At 41.2% G+C, this 19,178-nt stretch overlaps 1 protein-coding gene across 1 annotated transcript; it reads left to right on the top strand.

Annotated features, from left to right (window-relative positions):
• Positions 1-6: 6 nt before the first annotated feature.
• Positions 7-15,867, top strand: SLC25A32 (solute carrier family 25 member 32). The gene is made up of 7 exons (XM_025870948.2): positions 7-428; positions 6,171-6,321; positions 8,329-8,414; positions 9,551-9,711; positions 10,075-10,188; positions 10,523-10,668; positions 11,856-15,867. The coding sequence occupies exons 1-7, from the start codon at positions 275-277 to the stop codon at positions 11,995-11,997; spliced, it is 954 nt and encodes a 317-aa protein (XP_025726733.1). The 5' UTR covers positions 7-274; the 3' UTR covers positions 11,998-15,867.
• Positions 15,868-19,178: the final 3,311 nt, after the last annotated feature.

The following is a 19,178-nucleotide window of genomic DNA, read 5'->3' as shown; positions in this document are numbered from 1 at the left end:
GGCGGGGCGGGGAGGGAAGGGCGGGGACTTGGCAGAGGCCGGCGCCCCGCCTCCTTCGCGCTCTCTGCTGGCGTGACGTACTACCTCGCGCCTCTCACGCTGGCTCTGCGCTGGGGTCTCTCCGCTTAGTTACCGCGTCCTAGCGCTGGTCCCGGAAGTGGGCTCGCCCCCCCGCGGTTTTTGCTCCTGGGCGGCGACGGTCGCCACGGTGGCGGCCACTGCATCTCCTACCACCTCCGCGTCCCTGGGCGTGGTATCAGCGGGCCCTGGGACTATGACGGCCCAGGGCCAGTCGGCGTCAGGGTCGTCGGCGTGGAGCACGATATTCCGCCACGTCCGGTACGAGAACCTGGTGGCGGGCGTGAGCGGCGGGGTCCTGTCCAACCTCGCGCTGCACCCGCTGGACCTCGTGAAGATCCGCTTCGCCGGTAAGAGCCCACTCGTACCCTGGGCTCCTTCTCCTCGCTGGTACCCGAACTGGGTGATAAAGAAGCAAAAGGAGGCCTTGCTCTCCCCTGCCCCTTGCATACTACAAGGCGAGCGTTGAAGCAAATGCTGCTTATCCGGCCTCACCTGGAACTAGTTGAGGAACGGGAGCCTAGGAAAGGGATCGGGCCGCCCTCGTCCCAGTTCCCCAAGTCTAAGGAATGGAGAACAGGGATAGAAAAGTCTGAGAAAAGTTCAAATTGGCGTAGGATGGGGGACTCAACGCCGTATTTGAAAAGTGAGAAAGGGATTGGCACATTTTAGGGTTTAGCCCTCGCATGTGCTAATCATTCACCAACCTCTGGAGGTACTTTGAAATCTTACGGTAGCCACATGTTTGGCAGCTGAGCTGAGGAAAAAGTGCTTGGGCTACCGCGTAATCCTCAGCGGGTGGCTGGGAATAGGTTTGGGATAGGATTCTCTTGAAGGCTTGTTTTTTGGTGTTTATAGTGTGGTACAAAGTCCTATGAAGGAATAGATAGCTACCATCCAAATGCTATTTTTTTAAATTGACGTTTATTGAATTAAGTGCAGGGAGTTAAGTGAAATTTACAAAGCACCTTAGAAGTTAAACTCAACAGTGAATTCCGGAAAAGATAGTTTCAAAGAAGGTCTTGATAACTTTACTGGGAAACTATTTTCTGGCATTTGGTTTTCTTACTACTACAAGTTCTGCCTTGAGAATTAGATCTGCAGAAGTGGTTCATCTTCAAGAGTCAGAATGATTCTATCCGCCTAAAATATATTGTTTTCTTAATATTTGTAGACTGCTGTATAGGATACAGACGTACCTAAACAAAGTTCTTATCCTCAAGGGATTTACGGTCTAATTGTAGGCTTGAGTGTTAGTCACATAAAAGATAATTCTAAGACAACATAAAATCGAGGGCAAAATCCAAATATCAAAATATGAGTAGAGACAGACTATCAGGAGAATTATAGATTGCTGACGGCCATATGTAGCTGTATCTGTAAGATTCCGTTAGATCTTGAGGTTCCCCACAGAAGGACTGATATTTTGACAGCTGGAAAGGAGTCAAGAAGCCATTCTACAGAGGAAAATCAGTGAAAATTACGCAGTATACTTCCTAAAAGAAAACCCAGAAAGGCATATAGTCTCCATGGAGTTTGTGACACATGCACAGATAAAAATTATGATGACAAGTAACACTGAGCATTTACTAAGAGCAAGGCAATGAACTAAGAGTTTTACATGCATTATCTATCTCATTTACTACCCTGAACAACCCTGTGAATGTATTATCTTCATTATAGAAATGAAAATAATAGAAGTTGACCAACTTGCTCAAGTCTCAAGTTTATAACGGCATAGATGTGGGATTTGAACCCAGGCAGTCTAATTCTAGAATGCTTTGACTCTTAACCACTCACCATTCTACCTCTAGGACTCCCTAGTATATGGTGGCTTGAACATGAAGAAAAGAATTTTGGATTTGGCTGCAGGTACAGGCCTGTATGATTTGGTGTCTCCAATGTTTTGTCTAGGAGAAGAGGTGACAGTTGGGATGATCACTGAGGAATAGTGTTGGCTTGGTGAGTTTAAGAGTGTGCTAGGAAGCAGATTGTGCCTGAAGAAAGGGAATTCTTGGTACCTGAGAAGATTGGTAACCTTGATGAAATGGGGAGCGTCTCAGGAAACCAGTGTGGCCAAGGTAATATGTAAGATGATTGAGCCTGGATGGGGGGACAAAATTAAAGATCTAGGAATCAAAGCAGGACTTTGTAATGATAAAGTGTGGCTGTGAAATGGTGATAGAAAAGAGGAAAATTTAGGAAGATGAATAACTGAAATCAAAATAGTTGATTGGCCATCAGCATTAATGCTGTAGTTTTTATGCTTCATGAAACTTACACCCTTGTAATGAAATTTTAATTACCTAGTGACAGGGGTATTAGTCTTGAATGTCCCATTAAACCAAACCTGGAATAGTTCAATGAGTTCAGGTGCAAATTGGAACTCAGAAGTGTCCAGAGTGGTAGAAAGATTAGAAATCACTTGTGAGAAATGACTGATGAACTAGTTTGGCTGCAGGTGGGTGGAGGGCAGAGACGGGTGTTTGAAGAGCTGCCATGTGTGAAAGGGATTTATCTTATGAGTTCATCTGAAGACCAGGTGGAGGTTGAGTGGAAATGACAGGTAAGCAGATTGTGGCCTGCCCCGAGTGGGGGTGCTCAGAAATGAAACTGGTGATACCTGGAAGTGGTTCAGGGCTAGATGACAGTAGGCAGAAGATACTCTTCGTTGAGGGGGAAGGTCAGTCGGATGAGGTGATTGTTGAGGACCCTTCTAACTTTAAGATACAATTTTAAGTCATCCAAGAATGATGAGAGAGAGGTGTGCCCGGCTGGCTCAGTTGGAGGAGGGTGCGACTCGATCTTGGGGTCGTAAGTTCAAGCCCCATGTGGGATGTAGAGATTACTTAAATAAAACTTAAAAAAAGACTGATGAGAGTGAGAATGCAAGCCCCAACGAAGAATGAGGTGTAAAAATAGTTTCTAAAATAACCTGAAAGCCTAATAATCCATAAGTTAATCGAGGAACCAGAATGTAAAATCAAGTAACAAGAATAGCATACAGTCCAGTTTTGTATGTATAGGGTAATACTGCAAGACCCTGTAGCTTAAATAAACTAATACTCAATGCTTGCCGTGTGCCACACATGCTTTTAAGGGCTGTATATGTATTAATTCATTTAGCCCTTTGTAGTTTTTATAGTTAGGTTCTATTATCTTTCCCATTCTGTGGATGAGATAACCACAGAGTAATCAGGTAAGTGACACAGGGTCACACATTAAGTGTTGGAGTGGAAGGGGGCTGCAAACGAAATTTAGTGGCCAGCGAAGAAAGAGGAAAATCAGGAGAGTGTGGTGTAAAAATAGCCCAAAGAAGAGTGTTTAGGAGGCAGACGGTCTTAGGTGCTGCTAAATGGTTGGTGAGAAAGAGGATTCCCAAAGTTCACTTCGGGGGTTTTGGAGCACTTGCAGTAATGGGTGGAGGACCAAATCACAGGGCAGTGGGCAGTTCATACTATCACACCGTTGTCCTACTCCCTAGCCTAATTTCCTACCATCCCTTCTCTCCATCAACTTACACTTTTCACCAAAGCCCTCATGTTCTCCCAGACGATGCCAGGCCCTGGGATGCTTGCGTGTTACCTACACCAGCTAGTGCACTTGTCTAGAGACAAACCTTTCTCTCCTTTCCCCAAAGACAAGTTTCTGATCAATCTTCAAGGCTCCACCCAAGCATTTCTCTCACGTTCCCTGTCACTCTACTGCATCTCCCCCCTTCCTTCTGTACAAAACATTTTTTGTGTGTTTCTTCTGTAATCCTATAGCACTCCATTCACCACAGTGCTTGTAACTTTGCAACGTGATTGTTGCTGTTTGGCCTTGAAGATTATGTCTTCCTCAGGGTCAGGGTTTGTGTCCTACTTACGTTTAGATTCCCCCTTTGCCTGGCAATAATAAGGAGTCAATAAATAGTTTTTCAGTTTTTTTCTAAATTGATAGGTGTACAAATGAATATTTTTCAGATTTAAAGATTTGATCCTAACTATATAGTGGAGACAAGATTATAGTATCAGGGAAGTATAGGGTATAGAATGTTGTTGCCTGTTACTGAGATACTTAATACTCTACTTTTATAATCAAGTGACCCGTCAAAACAATAAAGAAATCATTGGTTCATACCCATGAAAAGCAGATGGTGTTTTTGTGGTTTTGTTTTTTACCTCAAGAGAGAAACTGTGTTGTGAGCTTAGTATTGAAAGGAAAATGGAAAGAAATTTATCAGGAGAATAAGAGATGTGAAATTCAAATTCTGATGCTTATCCGAAAGATTATGAAATAAACACAGCAAAATATTTCTTGAGAGCCAGTCCCTCTATTACTTGCTTTTTTAAACTTGGTATCTTGTATAAACTTGTCAGCAACCTGTGAGGTAGGTCATATTTATCCCCGTTTTATAAATGAGGATGCTAAAGCTCAGAAGGATTAAGATCATGTAGCTAATTAGGGAAATTAGATATCAAACCCAGGTCTTCTGACAAAGCCTCATGTACTTTAATCTCATTTCATGGTGTAACATTGTCAGGTTAATGATGAAAGAAATTGACTTTCTCCCTTTCCCTGGCAATGGCAAACAGTGATTCTTTGCCAGGCTGCGTTATGTGGTGGAGTAGTGGCAAAGGGGACAATGAACTGGGCATGCTTTTATATGGCCAGCGGACTGTAATTTTGTATAAACTAGAAGGCAGATTCAGTATGTACTTAAAACCTTTGACCCATATTAATTCCCATTCTAATAGTTAATTCTAAGGATGTAGGAATTTGAATGTTGCACAGAATATTCTCTAGAAACCTCTTAATAATAGCAAAAAAAAAAAAACTTACATGTCAACTAGGGGAATGATTGTACAAATGATGGGATATCTATGAGAGGGAAGACCATCATACCATTTTAAAAAATCTTTTGATAGTCTATTTAATTACAAATAAGTTTATAATAACAAAGAGGAATTCTCACAGTATACTCTCAAGTGAAGAAAGAAGCAGTATACAAAACTATACGTAGTAAAATTCCAACTTTAAAAAATCTAGATTATAAATTTGACATTCTTTCATTCCATTTCCCCATAGGAAACAGAAGGCACATTCAAAATAAGATAATTCAGGGCATGGGAGGGGAGTGGTTGCTTAACAGGACTGTTTACAAAGATAGGAGATTATAGCAAAACCACAAGGAATACTGCAGTATTCTGGAGCTAGAAACCGTTTGGGCTGTTGCCACCTGAAGGGCCAAATGTCAGGGGGAAGGAGGTCACTGAGGGAGGGCCACCATGAGAGGAGCTGTGACTGGCAATAGAAAAGTGCAGCCCGCCTAAGGCAACCCCATAGGAAGGGAAGTAAAAGAGTAAATACCTGCATCTACTCTCTTGCATCCCTCTGATCTCTTGTCAGGCCTCCCCACTAGCCCAACTCAACTAGAAACTAGAACACAAGGTCAGGCTGCTAGGCAGAACGTGGTAGAAAGGGATGGACGGTGGATCTGGAAAAGAAACAATATTCAGGATATAATAATTGAGCAAATATATATTGAGCACCTACAGTGTACAAAGCACTAAGATAGGAGTAGAAATATTGCATCGAAGAAGTAGTAGTTTCTGCCCTCACAGAGCATCTTCCTACTGGGCAGCCAGAATAATTGAACAATAATGATTGCAATGAAGAGTGTTTTTATTATGGTAGGGAAAGTATGGTATGCCATGGGTGCAAAGAAACTTGAGCTCATCTAGGGGATAGGAAAAGGATCACCAAAGGAAATTATTAAACAGACCTGAAAGAGGAATCAAAGTTAGCTGTGTAAAGGAGTTAGGTGACTGAGAAGAGTGTTCATGGCAGACAGAATAGCCTGTGTAAAAGCTTTAAGGTTCAGAGACCGTAAGAACTGAAAGTTGTTGAACATTCTAGCAATATGCATGAGATGTTTTAAAGAGAAATTAATAAAGAGTAAATAATTCCAAAAAATAGAAATATTTTTCTCTATCTAAAAAGGGTTTTCTTCTGAATTTATCTCCGTACTATGACTATGTGATGTCTGTGTTTATATGTGATTCAGAGCTAGAACTTTCCTCTCACCTAATTTTGTGCCTTTACTGCAGTGAGTGATGGATTGGAACTGAGACCAAAATATAAAGGAATTGTGCATTGCTTGACTACCATTTGGAAACTTGATGGACTACGGGGACTTTACCAAGGAGTAACCCCAAATGTGTGGGGTGCAGGTTTATCCTGGGGACTCTACTTTTTCTTGTGAGTAAATCTGGGAGATTTTACAGTATTAAATAAAAGGAGTTTTTGTTTTCAGTGATCTGTACATTTCAGTTGATGAACCAAGATGAGTCATTTCATCAGTTTCTCTGAATAGGAAAGGTCAGAAAGAGCAAAAGGCTTATTACTTTCCTCCTCTGTCAGCTATTATCAGAGGCATTTGGTCTGGAAGAAAGTTCTAAATAGGAAGAAGATGAAGGATGAGTTGGAGAAACGCTCTTAGAGAAGCCACCTCTGAGGTGAATTCGGGAAGATGCCTTATCAAAGTACTCCTGATTCGTAAGGAAGTTGGAAAGCCGAAGAGGACGTGTCTTGGGGTTCTCATAAGAACACATATAATGGGAGCCCTTCCTGGGAACAGAAAGTAAAAGCCAATGCGCGGCTAAAAGAGCTTGAGGCCCATCCCTTCTTGCCACCTATTTGACCTGCTCCATCATCTTCCTAGCTCGTTCATTTCCTTCCTCCTTCCCCTGTCAGGTATGGTCACCGTGTGAAATAGCTGCAATTCTGTGAGCAGTGAAGAAGCTGCAGAAGGTGCCTGTGACAGGCACACCGAGCTTACTGACTGTGCAAGAACGTGGGAACAGAGCACTGCATTGCAGGAGCGCTTGCTGCCTTTGATATTTGAACCTGAATCCAGGATGGGGAGGCTTGTCTTTGTTTTATAGATGGCATTTTTAGGAGAACATCAAGACCTGGTCTATCTGCCTTTTTCTCTTTTGTGTTGTATATTTTACTTTATCTGCCATAATTTTATGGCAGTATCCAAACCACAGTCATCTTGGCGGTGGGGAGGAGCAGAGGGGGAGAGAGAACCTTAAGCAGGTTCCCCACCCAGTGCACAGCCAGGTGTGTGGCTCGATCTCACCACCCTGAGATCATGACCTGAGCCAAAGTCAAGAGTTGGAAGCTTAACCAACTGAGCCACCCAGGTGCCCCCAAACCACAATCTTAAAATATTTTTTAAGTGAATGCAAAACAGATTCAAACTTAGTATTGTTTAAAAATGTATTTTTCTCCTTTTTGGTTCTGAAACACACTTAGATGGGTGAAACTATAGGTATAAAATGGATTCTATTATGAATTTTAAGTTGTGTAGGTTCTCTAAAGAGAGTTTCTAAGGACATGCTGTATGAATGTAAGGTTTATGTGATGAGAATTTCTTTCAAAAGTGTACTTGTTTCATGTTAGAATAGTATTGGTAAAGTTTGGAAGGATTTATGTAGCTGAACTCTTCTTCCAAGAGGAAAATGGAAATTGGAGTTAGAAGAGGCTGATCGGACTCCTCTGCTGAGAAACATTGAGTGGCTCTCAGTTTTCTGCCAGATAAAGCCCAAGTGTCAGTCTGCCACTCAAGTGTGTCTCAGTTTTCTCTGTCTTCCCCGGCCGCCCTTATTACAGTCTTTGCCCATGCTCACCTGTTTCCCCATTGAAACTGTACCTGTCTCCACGCCCCACCAGTGCCACCTCCTACACAAGCCTTCTGTGATCTCAGCCCTAGTTTCTCTAGCTCTTGTGACACCATCTCTGTTGTCTTTATTATGATTACTTGTGTGCTGCCTGTGGTCCTTGTTAATCCACCAGGAAGGACCCACCGAGTGTTTTAGGTGGCGGAATTGCCAACCACAGTACCTGAACATGGTGCTCAGCACTTCTTTGTTAGGGGCCCCCTTTTGTCCTTCTGCCTTGTCTGCCCCATTGCTGCACCACTGCTATGGCCCTCCCCCCTCCCAGTTTTCCTGTTGTCACTATTAATTGGTTAAGTATGTGATTAAAATATTTTGCATATGTAGTGGTAGCTGTATACATTTCCGGGGGCGGGATGGGTAAACTCTTAGAGTAAACCATTTCCAGCAAATCCATTCTTGGTTGCCTCATGCATTGACTTCTGGGGTGCTGCTGTTAAGTTACACACATTTTAAAACAGACTTTACTGCTCTATGACACCTATCAAATATTTATCAAACTGCTTATGTTTAATTCTCTTAGTTACAATGCCATCAAATCATATAAGACAGAAGGAAGAGCAGAACGTTTAGAGGCAACAGAGTACCTCGTCTCCGCTGCTGAAGCTGGTAAGGCAGTGTGTGAAATCTAAAACAGCAACTACCAACTTGATTTTCACTTTTGTTTTTTGTTTTGTTTGCTTTTTCCCCCCATTGAACAATAGAGTTTGAGTATGCTTATGTAACCAGTTATCACATGGAATTTCTTAGAAAGCAGCTATTCTTATCAGTTAATCTGGACAGATTTCAAGAATTCTAGTTATCACAAAGGAAGTAAAATTTAGAAAAGTTATGAATTCCTGATAGTTTAAGATGATTTGGTATGGTGTTTTCTTCAATTAAAGTATGATTTCGGTTTTCAAATTAGACAGTTTAGTAGCCTTGTTTAATTGTCTCATGTATGTGTAATATTCTGAAGAGAAAAGCAGAACAGGACCCATAAATCTTTGCAACTCATACTTTGACACTTTGTTTACTGATAGCTCTTGTCTTAAAAAATCTACTCAGTTTAGAATAGCTAGCTGCTAGCACAGGCCTGAATCACAATGGGACTTAGTAAATGTTTGTTGAATGAAAGACTACTTAGGAAACTCAGCAAATGAGAAACTTAACCAGATGAAATTCTTCATGTACAAAATTGTCACTTTCTGTAAAGAATGTAAAATACTATTTATCATGTAGTTCTTTAAGTTTTGAGATGCATTAGCCACTTTGGATTTGAGGAGGATTGTGGTAAAGTTGGGGTGGATATATATATATAGGCACATGTAGGAATTATTGAGATGTTGGCTGCCTGATCCTTTTCCCCTAATATCCAACCCCTCTGGGTTACACTTTGTCCTGCTCCCAAATATTTATATCTTATCAGAGTCTGCTTCCTAGGACTCCCATCTGTTCTCTACACCAAACCATACTGTTTAGGAGCCAGGACATCTTTGCTGTCCTTACACCTCAAAGGGAAAGTGTTTCACATTTCCATTTCTCTTTTAATTTACCTCCCACTAACCGAGTGAGGAACTTTTTATGACCACCAAAAACTGTGGCTACCCTTTAACCCTCAGACTTCCTCAGATACTGTATCTCACTGTTTCAGGTACAACCCCTGGGCAACCCATTGTTTATATTAAAGGACTGTTTTCAATCTGGATTGTCGTAAGTGACAAAGTACCTGTATGCTGAGTAATCTTATTTAAATTTGATTTTAGGAGCCATGACCCTCTGCATTACAAACCCATTATGGGTAACAAAAACTCGCCTTATGTTACAGTACAATGGTGTTGTTAACTCCTCACAACGACAATATAAAGGAATGTTTGATACACTTCTGAAAATATATAAGTATGAAGGTGTGCGTGGATTGTATAAGGTAATGAATTATCAGTATTTCTTGAATAACTGACCATTGTAACTTCCCTTGACTCTGTTGTCTGAGTTCTGAGTGACCTCTGGTCAGTCCTGAAAAGAAGCCAGACTCAGGCAAGAAACAGTTTAGTGAAAACCGAAGTTCTAGTTTATAAACAGAAATTGTGCTTTAATCTGTTTATCCTGATTACCATAAGGTACATCACCATGACACTGGTGGGTGTGAGAAGGCCTGTCTAAAATTTTGTACAGTAACCATTTCTCTAAGTCACACATCGAGGTCACCCATTCCTTACTCCCGTCCCTGGAAACTGTGGTCCTTTGGGAACCGGCTTAGTTTTTGTTTTGTTTACTTGTTCCCTTTTAGGGATTTATTCCTGGGCTGTTTGGAACATCACATGGTGCCCTTCAATTTATGGCATATGAATTGTTGAAGTTGAAATACAACCAGCACATCAACAGATTACCAGAAGCCCAGTTGGTAAGATGGTTCTTTATTAAAAAAAAATAAAAATAAAAATAAAGGATATCATTTACGTTTATGAGCATTTAATAGATGGAAGTTTTGTTATGTTTACTTTGGTAATATTGCTATGATGACAGCTGCCACTAATTTAATTTACAGTTAAATATTTTATAGGCAAATGACACATGTTAAAAATAGAACCCCTTATTTGCTAGAGCTTGTGTTAAATGGGGAAACCATATTTTTCACTCTCAGATCCATTTAAACGTTTTCCTATATAATGTTAACTTTTATATTTGTAGAGGAATCCCGTCTAAAGAAAAATAAATGTTTTGTTTTGTCATTTTAGAGCACGATAGAATACATATCTGTTGCAGCACTCTCCAAAATATTTGCTGTGGCAGCCACGTACCCGTATCAGGTCGTGAGAGCCCGTCTTCAGGACCAGCACATGTTTTACAAGGGCGTGCTGGACGTGATCACAAAGACATGGAGGTGAGAGCATGTGGCGTCTCAAAACAGCTTTCAGGAGCTGCCCTGCATGCCTCCAAGTATCCGGTTGCTGTTAGTTGGGTAGCAAAGGCCACTTTGCTGTGGGGAAAACATGGCTGGTGGCCCCTGCTTTTCTGTTTCCCACTGACTACCTGTCCTTGTGGGACTATTAAGTCCCACAGACTTAATCTCTGAGGCTTGATTCCTTCATTTGTAAAATCAGAAAATCTAGGCTGACAAGGTTGTTAAAAAAATCAAATGAGATTAGGGCTCCTGGGTGGCTCGGTCGGTTAAGCATCCGACTCTTGATTTTTGGCTCAGGTGGTGATCTCAGGGTTGTGAGATCAAGCACTGTGTCAGGCACTACACTGGGCATGGAGCCTGCTTGTAATTCTCTCTCCCTCCCTCCCCCCCCCCCCCCCCCTCTCTCCACCCACCCCCCCCTGCTCAACCTCTCTTTCAAAAAAAAAAAAAAAAAAACTGTGCTTCAGCAAATTAATATACCAAAATTTAGGTGTCATAAGATAATTGAATGGCATTGAATATAGGAAGTCATAAAAACCCTAGTTTAATATAATTAAACCGCTACTTGCACGATAACTTGCAAACAGTTGTCTCCATATATAGAAGAGATGCTCGCTCTTCAGCCTGTGGATAAACTGTTATAGGTAGACATCCCCATATTTTTCTGTAATTCTGAAAGGCCAGAGCAGAATATTTAGGATGTTTACATTGAGTTCAGTTCAGTAAATATTTATTGAGAACCCAAGTGATAAGTTCGAAGGCCATATTTCCATTCTAGGCATTAAGGAAATAAAGTTTTGTTTTTGTATGTGCTAGATTTAGTGTCACCTTGCATTTATATAAGCTATAAGACTTTTAATGCGTACATTAGTTAATCAGTTAATGCTCCTGTGTGCTTGTATGTTTAGAGACATTTGAAAGATGGTTGTCATTATAGCACTTTTCAGTTTTGGAGTGCCTCTGCCCTCTCTTCCTGAGTCAGTCACAGAAGGAATGGAAGCCCCTACAAATAGCTCGTAAACTACATTACTTCAGCATGTCGAAAACATGGACTTAAAGCACGGGGAGGCTTGAATGCTGATTCCATGCCCTGTGCCAATTAAACTTTTGTATCGTCAGGTTAGCTATGTAGGCAATTAAGCATATATCTATTTTTCCCTCTAAAGGAAAGAAGGCATCGGTGGATTTTACAAAGGAATTGCCCCCAATTTGATTAGAGTGACTCCAGCCTGCTGTATCACTTTTGTGGTATATGAGAATGTCTCACATTTTCTACTTGACCTTAGAGAAAAAAAAAAAGTAAGCTAGAAGAAGATAATTCCAATACATCTGCTTAAGGGAGCAACTGTTCCTTTCTTTGTGTTTGAGATGTAAACCTCGGAAGAAGACTGCACAGCAACATGGTTCACAATGGAAATTGGTCTGTAATCATTAGAAGTCAAAGAACTGCTAAGACTTTGCAATGTTTTTCTGCTTTTTGCCTTCCCCATATGTATGGGACTTGGCTACCTCTGCCAGAAATGGCTCCCATCAACACAATAGTATAACTGACATCAAGTGGAGAGTTTCACAAATTTCTGTATTTCACTGTTCACATAGAAGCTGATTACAGCATTTGCTAAATGGATTAGATAAATGTGCTTTTTCTGAATTCATTTGCCTGGATTGGCTTTAAAATCAGTCTCTGTGCAATAGAAAGAAAATGGCTTCTGAAAAGAATTATCATTGCTGTTTCAAGGGCAAATTAAACTTTAAGGATTTGCTGGGAAAAGTACTGCTTAAATCCAGACCATTTTTGAATTGGGAAATTTTGGTAAGAAAAAAAAATACTGTAAATGTGCTTTAGTTTTAATTCAACTGGAATGTGCTAACTAGGGAAATTAGAGAAGTTATATACTTAATTTGAGAAATATCTGATATTTGTTGTCATATTGTCATTAATTTTTTTCTCCAGTGGCTCTTCCATAATTTAAAACGTAATTGTGGATCCAGTTATTATATTTTTTGACATAGGTACTTAGTTTCTCTTAAACTTATAAAATCTGAATTAGGATCTAGCTTTGTCAGCCCTAACTTAGCATATTTGGCTATAAATCACTAATTGGCTGTAGATGACTAGTAGATCACCTCATACAGATACTGGAATGATTGGAATGTGTTTTTTGAGAAAGTGTGAAAATAAGAAACTAACTTCCTACTTCAGCTATCAGATATATGGGTTCAGATCCCAAATAATGAATTATCTCCATCGGTTGTTCATATTCAGGTTTAAATACAAATTACATTGATGGCCATTATTGATTTTACTGCTTTAAGCCATTGTAAATATCTATAAAAGCCTGCCCCAAAAGGATGCCAGAATAATATTTCTATTTATCATAAACCTTTATGAATGCTGTTGCACTTCCATCTATTTGTTGTAAATAAAACATTGTGGTTTTCAAAGCCATATTTAAATGGTTCTTTGAAAATAGGTCTATTTTTTATATTTTGAAAATGGCATTGTTTTAAAAATATGAAACAGTAAGTATCTAATTGTATTTAATCTCTTGTAACATGCACAGGAATACTTTATAAATTAAATGCGATGTATTTTTCCATGCTTCTGGATTTACTATAATTAATATGAAATTACTGTTTGGAGTTTTAGAGGTAGTGTCATTGTTTGAACGCCTCCTGTGTACCCCCAAATTACTAAAACATAATTTCTGTCTTCTAAGAGCATTCAAGCTTGCAGAAAAAATAAATAAGCATTAAGTAACTAATAATTCTAGACTAACAGGCAAGAAGATTTCTACAAAGCTCTGTCAGAGTTCTGTGAAAAGAGAACTCATTCCACTCATGCAACAACAAATTGTTACTGAGCTCTTGCTCTGTGCCATGCCAGCACTGGAGATACAGCAGAAAATAGGCCAGACAACATTCCTGCCCTCACTCGCATTTTAGTGCGAGTGACAAAAAACATCAATTATGCATAATACAATCTCGGATATTAAATGCTATAAATAGAACAAAAACAGAGTTGGAAATAGTGCTGCTATCTTAGGATGGTTAGGGTAAGGAAAGACCTCTTGGAAGAGGTAATATTTGAAACATTTTGAAAGAAATGAGGAAGCAAGCCACAATGAGATAAGGAAACATTCTAGACAGAGAAAATATGAAGTACAAAGGCCCTGAGGCAGGAATTAATTTAGCTGAAGGGGATGAGTGAGGAGAGGGTGACCAGGGAGGAGGAGGTTGGAGAAATGGCCCTTATGGTAGGAAAGAGTACAGGATTGTCTTTAAATTTCAGCTTTCTCATTTGCTATTTGGCCTCAGGCCAACCAAGTTTTCTCATATGTAACATGTGTCTTAGATTTGTTCCCTTGTGGGGCGCCTGGGTGGCTCAGTGGGTTAAGCGACTGCCTTCGGCTCAGGTCATGATCCTGGAGTCCCGGGATCGAGTCCCGCATCGGGCTCCCTGCTCGGCGGGGAGTCTGCTTCTCCCTCTGACCCTCTTCCCTCTCGTGCTGTCTATCTCTCATCCTCTCTCTCTCTCAAATAAATAAAATTTAAAAAAAAATAGAAGATAAAAGATTTGTTCCCTTGTGGATGAGGATGATATGAGGATTCTTGGGCAAGTGATTATTGAGGGAGTGCTCTTATGAGAATCTGTAATGGAGTGAAGAAAACAGAAGTTTCAGCCTGACCCTACAGGACACTCTGCATTATGAATTAGACCACAGAGATTGCCCTGCCCTGAGGTGAGAGGCTGGGCTATTGTGTTCTCACATCAGGCAGTCATCGACAACCTGTCACGGGGAGGAGGGGAAGCGGGGAGGCTAGGTCCCTCTCAGTCAAGAGCAATCCTCCAAATAAGGTGGAGGTGACAGCCCTTAGCAGCTGGGATATGGGTGTACCAGCCCTGTAAGAAAAAAGGGATTTGGTGGGTCATCAACAGCGTCTGCCAATGAGGATATTAAAAAGTAGGTAGCTCATAGGATCATTGATCGGATTAAATGGATCAGTCCATGTAAAGTGCTTAGCATTTTACAAACATTAGCATGGGCCAGATCTTATAGGCTGGTCAGGGGTTTAGATTGTGGGAGAGATCATTCTAGCGATTGTATGAGGAAACAATTAGGAGACAAGAAACAAGAGTTACTAGTTACGAAGCTTACCTAGTGAAGAGCTGGTGATAGCATGGACCTGGTTGATGGAGTTGGAGATAGTTTATAGCTTGGGGGGAACTAGAGCAGGGTTCATGGAAGGGAAAACTTGAAGCTTGGCCTTGATGGTAGAGATTTAAAAGGGAACCATGGAAAAAAGCACAGGTGACATGTCTTGAGCAGTGTGTTGTCAATGCGGTAATAGAAGAGAAAGCTGAAAGACCAGGACCAGAATGTGAAAACTCTGCCTCTTCCTAAATGTGTTTGGGTTTTATTTGATGAGTAAAAGAGAAATGAGAGTCATTAACAGAACAGAGAGACATGGTTCCATCTTAAGGGTGACAGAAGACAACCAATCAGATAAGAGGAGCAAACTCAAAGGGAAGGGGTTATCAACCATGTAAATATTTCAGTAAGATGAAGATGAATGTCACTGATAACTTTAGGCAGATTCAAATTATAGAGGCTGAAGACAGATTGCAAGCAGCTAAGCAGGTGGGGCAAAGAGCAAGTATTCATTTCACTCTAGGCTCTTTCTTGGATTTCAGCAGATAAAGGAAAGGTAGAGAGAGAACTTTAGCTTGAAAAAGGTACAGGGAGTCTAGGAAAGGGTGCAAGTGGGGAGGTTGGCCAAGGGAAAACCAGAACACGATCGTAAAAATGCTCGAAGATTAAGATCTAGGCCAAAACAAAACTTGGAGCTCAGCATCAGAGAACGAACCATACGGTAGAATGTGAACCAAGACAACGTTGGGTGCCACGCCTTGTGAAAAGAAGGTTATTATGTTGTCAGTATGTGCTTTTGTAGTGTGGCAATTTTCGAAGGTTGTGTTGTTTAAAGCCATACTGGAGAAGGGATATCAACTAAAAAGTACGTTTGAGTTCAGGAGTCATCAGAGCAAGGTCTGTCTTTTGAATGTAGACACATTACTGAACATAAAATCCTCCAGACAGAGTGTTATTACTTTAATAGCAAGGCCTCTTTAGTGATTGTAGAATTACAGAAATAAAATACCGTGAAATGATTTAACTGTTTCTTTTCTTAAAATGTATTATTTAACATGCAGAAAGTATGTGAAGTTTTGGGTTACTTTGGGTGAGGTCTTAAATTTCTTTCGGAGTGAGTGAGTAAGGAATGGCCTCTGGAAGTATCTGTAGTGAATACCTTGTTACTGGCTGCTTGGCATCTATTTCTCCTATGAGACTAGTAGCTGGAATTCCTTTTCAGGACCTCTCCCTCCGTTCTCACCTTTGTGGTTTAGATGGAATTGGCCTCACCTGCCCCAGAGTGGCCCTGATTAGCAGAGCCAATGTACATGTGCCATCTCTGTTCATAATGAATGTTTGGAATTGACACAGTTGCCTAAGCTGGCCCAGTCGGATGACTCTGAAAGACATTTTTTTTCTGTGTATCCTGACGTAAATTCTTTGTTGTGTCATCCGTTAGGATTTGTGTCCTAATTCGCAAAGCTCCTCAAAGCCAATTCAGATTATGAAATGGGAAGTGGGAGTTTGGAGTCAAAACCAGGGAAATGACAATGAAAATTGAAAGAAACTAGGACCTAAATCATGTCATACGAGATTCTGGATCAGTTCTGACCCCCAGCTACATGTACCTCTATAGTTTTCATTTGAGTGAACCAATAACTTTATTTCTTAAGCCACTCTCAGTTGGATCTTTCTATTACTCGCTGTGACTGGAAGCCTCCCAGATGACACAGAATCTGTGATACAGACCCTTAAGTCCGTGTGTCATTTTCCCATCAACTGTCTTGATGTTGAACTCTCGTTTCTATGGAAATTGATGTTATCTTTAGGAAAAAGGAGCACTTTGTGACCCTTCCATAGGTTGTATAGGTTTTTGAAAATATTTTTACCTTAACTGAAAAACATGTTATTTAATATTTACAAAGAATTAAAGGGGTTATTCACCTCACCATGAAAAGCATGAAAGAAGAAGACGGACCAGTAACCTTAGAAAAATAACTAAAATCTGCTGTTGGAGAAGGTCCAACTGTACAAGTATTGGATGATTTGAAAGTTGTCCCCAACGTATTTTCTGACATCAAATATTACAAAATTGTGTGTTTATATTAAATTTCAGTATATATTAATTGTGATGCCAGGCAAGGCTAGAAAGTGATAAAACCAATTCATACTCAACATGTCAAAAAGCAACAAGATGCTTTTGTTAAGTGATTCACCTTAACCTCTTTCTCATCCAGGCTTTAAACGATTTCATAAATAGGGGGCGCCCGGGTGGCTCAGTTGGCTGAGCATCTAACTCTTGATTTCAGCTCAGGTCATGATCTCAGGGTCCTCGGATTGAGCCAGCATCAGGCCCCCGGCTCAGCAGGGAGTCTACTTGTCTCCCTCTGCCCTTCCCCCTGCTTGCGAGCTCTCTCTCTCTCTCAAATCCTTTAAAAAAAAAAACTAATTAATTCATAAATTGACAAGGTAAGTGAAGCATGAAATATTATCCTTAGTAGTAGTAAGGCTGAAGTCAGAGAATGAGGCTTGTATCTGTGTAAAAGAGGGCTTCCTTATACTAAGGCTGAATCATACAGACCTACCCATCCAGCCACAGAGAGCACTGGACCAACACTCTTACAGCCTGTCCTTGAAAACACAGTAAGGAGGGGGTGCTTGGGTGGCTCAGTCATCAGTTGGGTGTCTGCTTTGGCTCAGGTCATGCTCCCAGAGTCCCAGAACTGAGCCCCATGGCGGGCCTCCTGCTCAGTGGGGAGTCTGCTTCTCCCTCTCCCTTTGCCCCTCCCCCCCTGCTCCTTCTCTCTCACACACTCACTTGCTCACTCTCACTCAAATAAAATCTAAAAAAAAAAAAAAAAAGGAGATACAGGGCTGAACTCATGCTGTGAGGAGCTTGTTCCCAAAGAGGAGGGAGAGAAAGCACCACTCATGCTCACTTCCTTGTCCCCAACTCTTACCAACTGATCACACTCTATCAAAGTCCAACCAGGAGACAACACATAGCAAATTTAACCAGGAGAAGATTAAGGAACTGCTAAGCTATGATAAATATATTACAGGAACTCTAAACAGTACCCTAAAGCTGAGAAAGAGTAGCCATGGAAGTACAAGCTTGGAAGAGGGGTCCCCCTTTGAAATTCAGACCTCTTGAAGAAAGTGCCATTGCAGACCACTGGATGATGAGAAAGTCTGCTGGGTTTACTGGCTCAGAGCTGGTTTAGAATTACATAATAGGGGGCAGGAAAAGATCCCTTAGGACACAAAGCCAAGGCTAGTTGAGCAGGTGGCCAAGGGGGAGTTGGGACATTTTTGCAGGTGCAAAACCAGGGCAGACTTTGTCCACGTTGGAAAGGCTTCAGGAACAACTCTGGGACAGGCAAGCCGAGACTTGTGGATGGGCATGCTGGGGAATCGGGGGCGCTGCTGCAGCAGAGGCCAGGAGTATGTGGCGTCCCTCTCAAGTGCAGCAAGATAATCAGACCACCGGGGCTGGGGCTGCAAGTCCTAGTTAAAGGACTGTGCATTCTGGGTGTGCAACTGGAGCAAAGTACCACCAGATAGACAAACACATCACTGATAGGAGCAAGAAAATCACACTGCAGCACACTGAAACCAGGAAGACAAGCTTCTTTCGTCTGCAATGTCCCTCCAGTAGTCTCTTAGCAGGCTCCTTCTAAAGGAGAAATACTTAGAGGCCAGTTCATTATCACAGCTGTAGGTACTGAAGATAGAATTTAGAGCTCAGAAGCAATAAATTGATGAGTAGTTTAATTGACCCTTTGGAATACTTAGCTTCATTTGCAACCTTCTACACACATTCCAATGCCTGCACAAGGATGAAGAAACTAACTCTGTATTTTAGCCCTAGCATGAGACAGCTCTCCCGATAAGTGAAGTGCCTGCCCTTCCCCCATATGAGAAAACAAAGCCCAACAGTCATGGAATCCATTGCTGGCTATATTAAATACTCCTCAAATTCAGTCATGATCCCAATGAATGTTTTGTTAACTAAAGGCTACATACATTGTAAAGTTGACCTCCACCAACTTTTATACAAAATAAAAATGGGAAGGAGAGAAAGGAAGAAAAGGGTTAGCAGGTATAAACAGGCATATAGCAAAGAGAAAATATCCAAAATTACCACAGTCCTGGTTTCTGTCCTTGTTCACAAGGTCGTAGTTGGTATCTATAGCTTCCACCTTTAACTACCCATTCCACATTTTCCTTGCCCACAGCCACAACCCACGGCTTTGGGTGAAGTCGATCCAAATCCTCCTTTCTGAAAGGTCTGGATCCCCAGTCACTGTCTTTTCTGGTTCCTGCAGTTCTCCATTAATCTTTGACATGGAA

This window comes from Callorhinus ursinus, unplaced genomic scaffold, assembly GCF_003265705.2.
Source record: "Callorhinus ursinus isolate GAN/ISIS: 27379988/994484 unplaced genomic scaffold, GSC_fseal_2.0 scaffold5, whole genome shotgun sequence".
Classification (NCBI taxonomy): domain Eukaryota; kingdom Metazoa; phylum Chordata; class Mammalia; order Carnivora; family Otariidae; genus Callorhinus; species Callorhinus ursinus.
The sequence above is the reverse complement of the archived record's forward strand: the minus strand, read 5'-3'. Positions and strand labels throughout refer to the sequence as shown.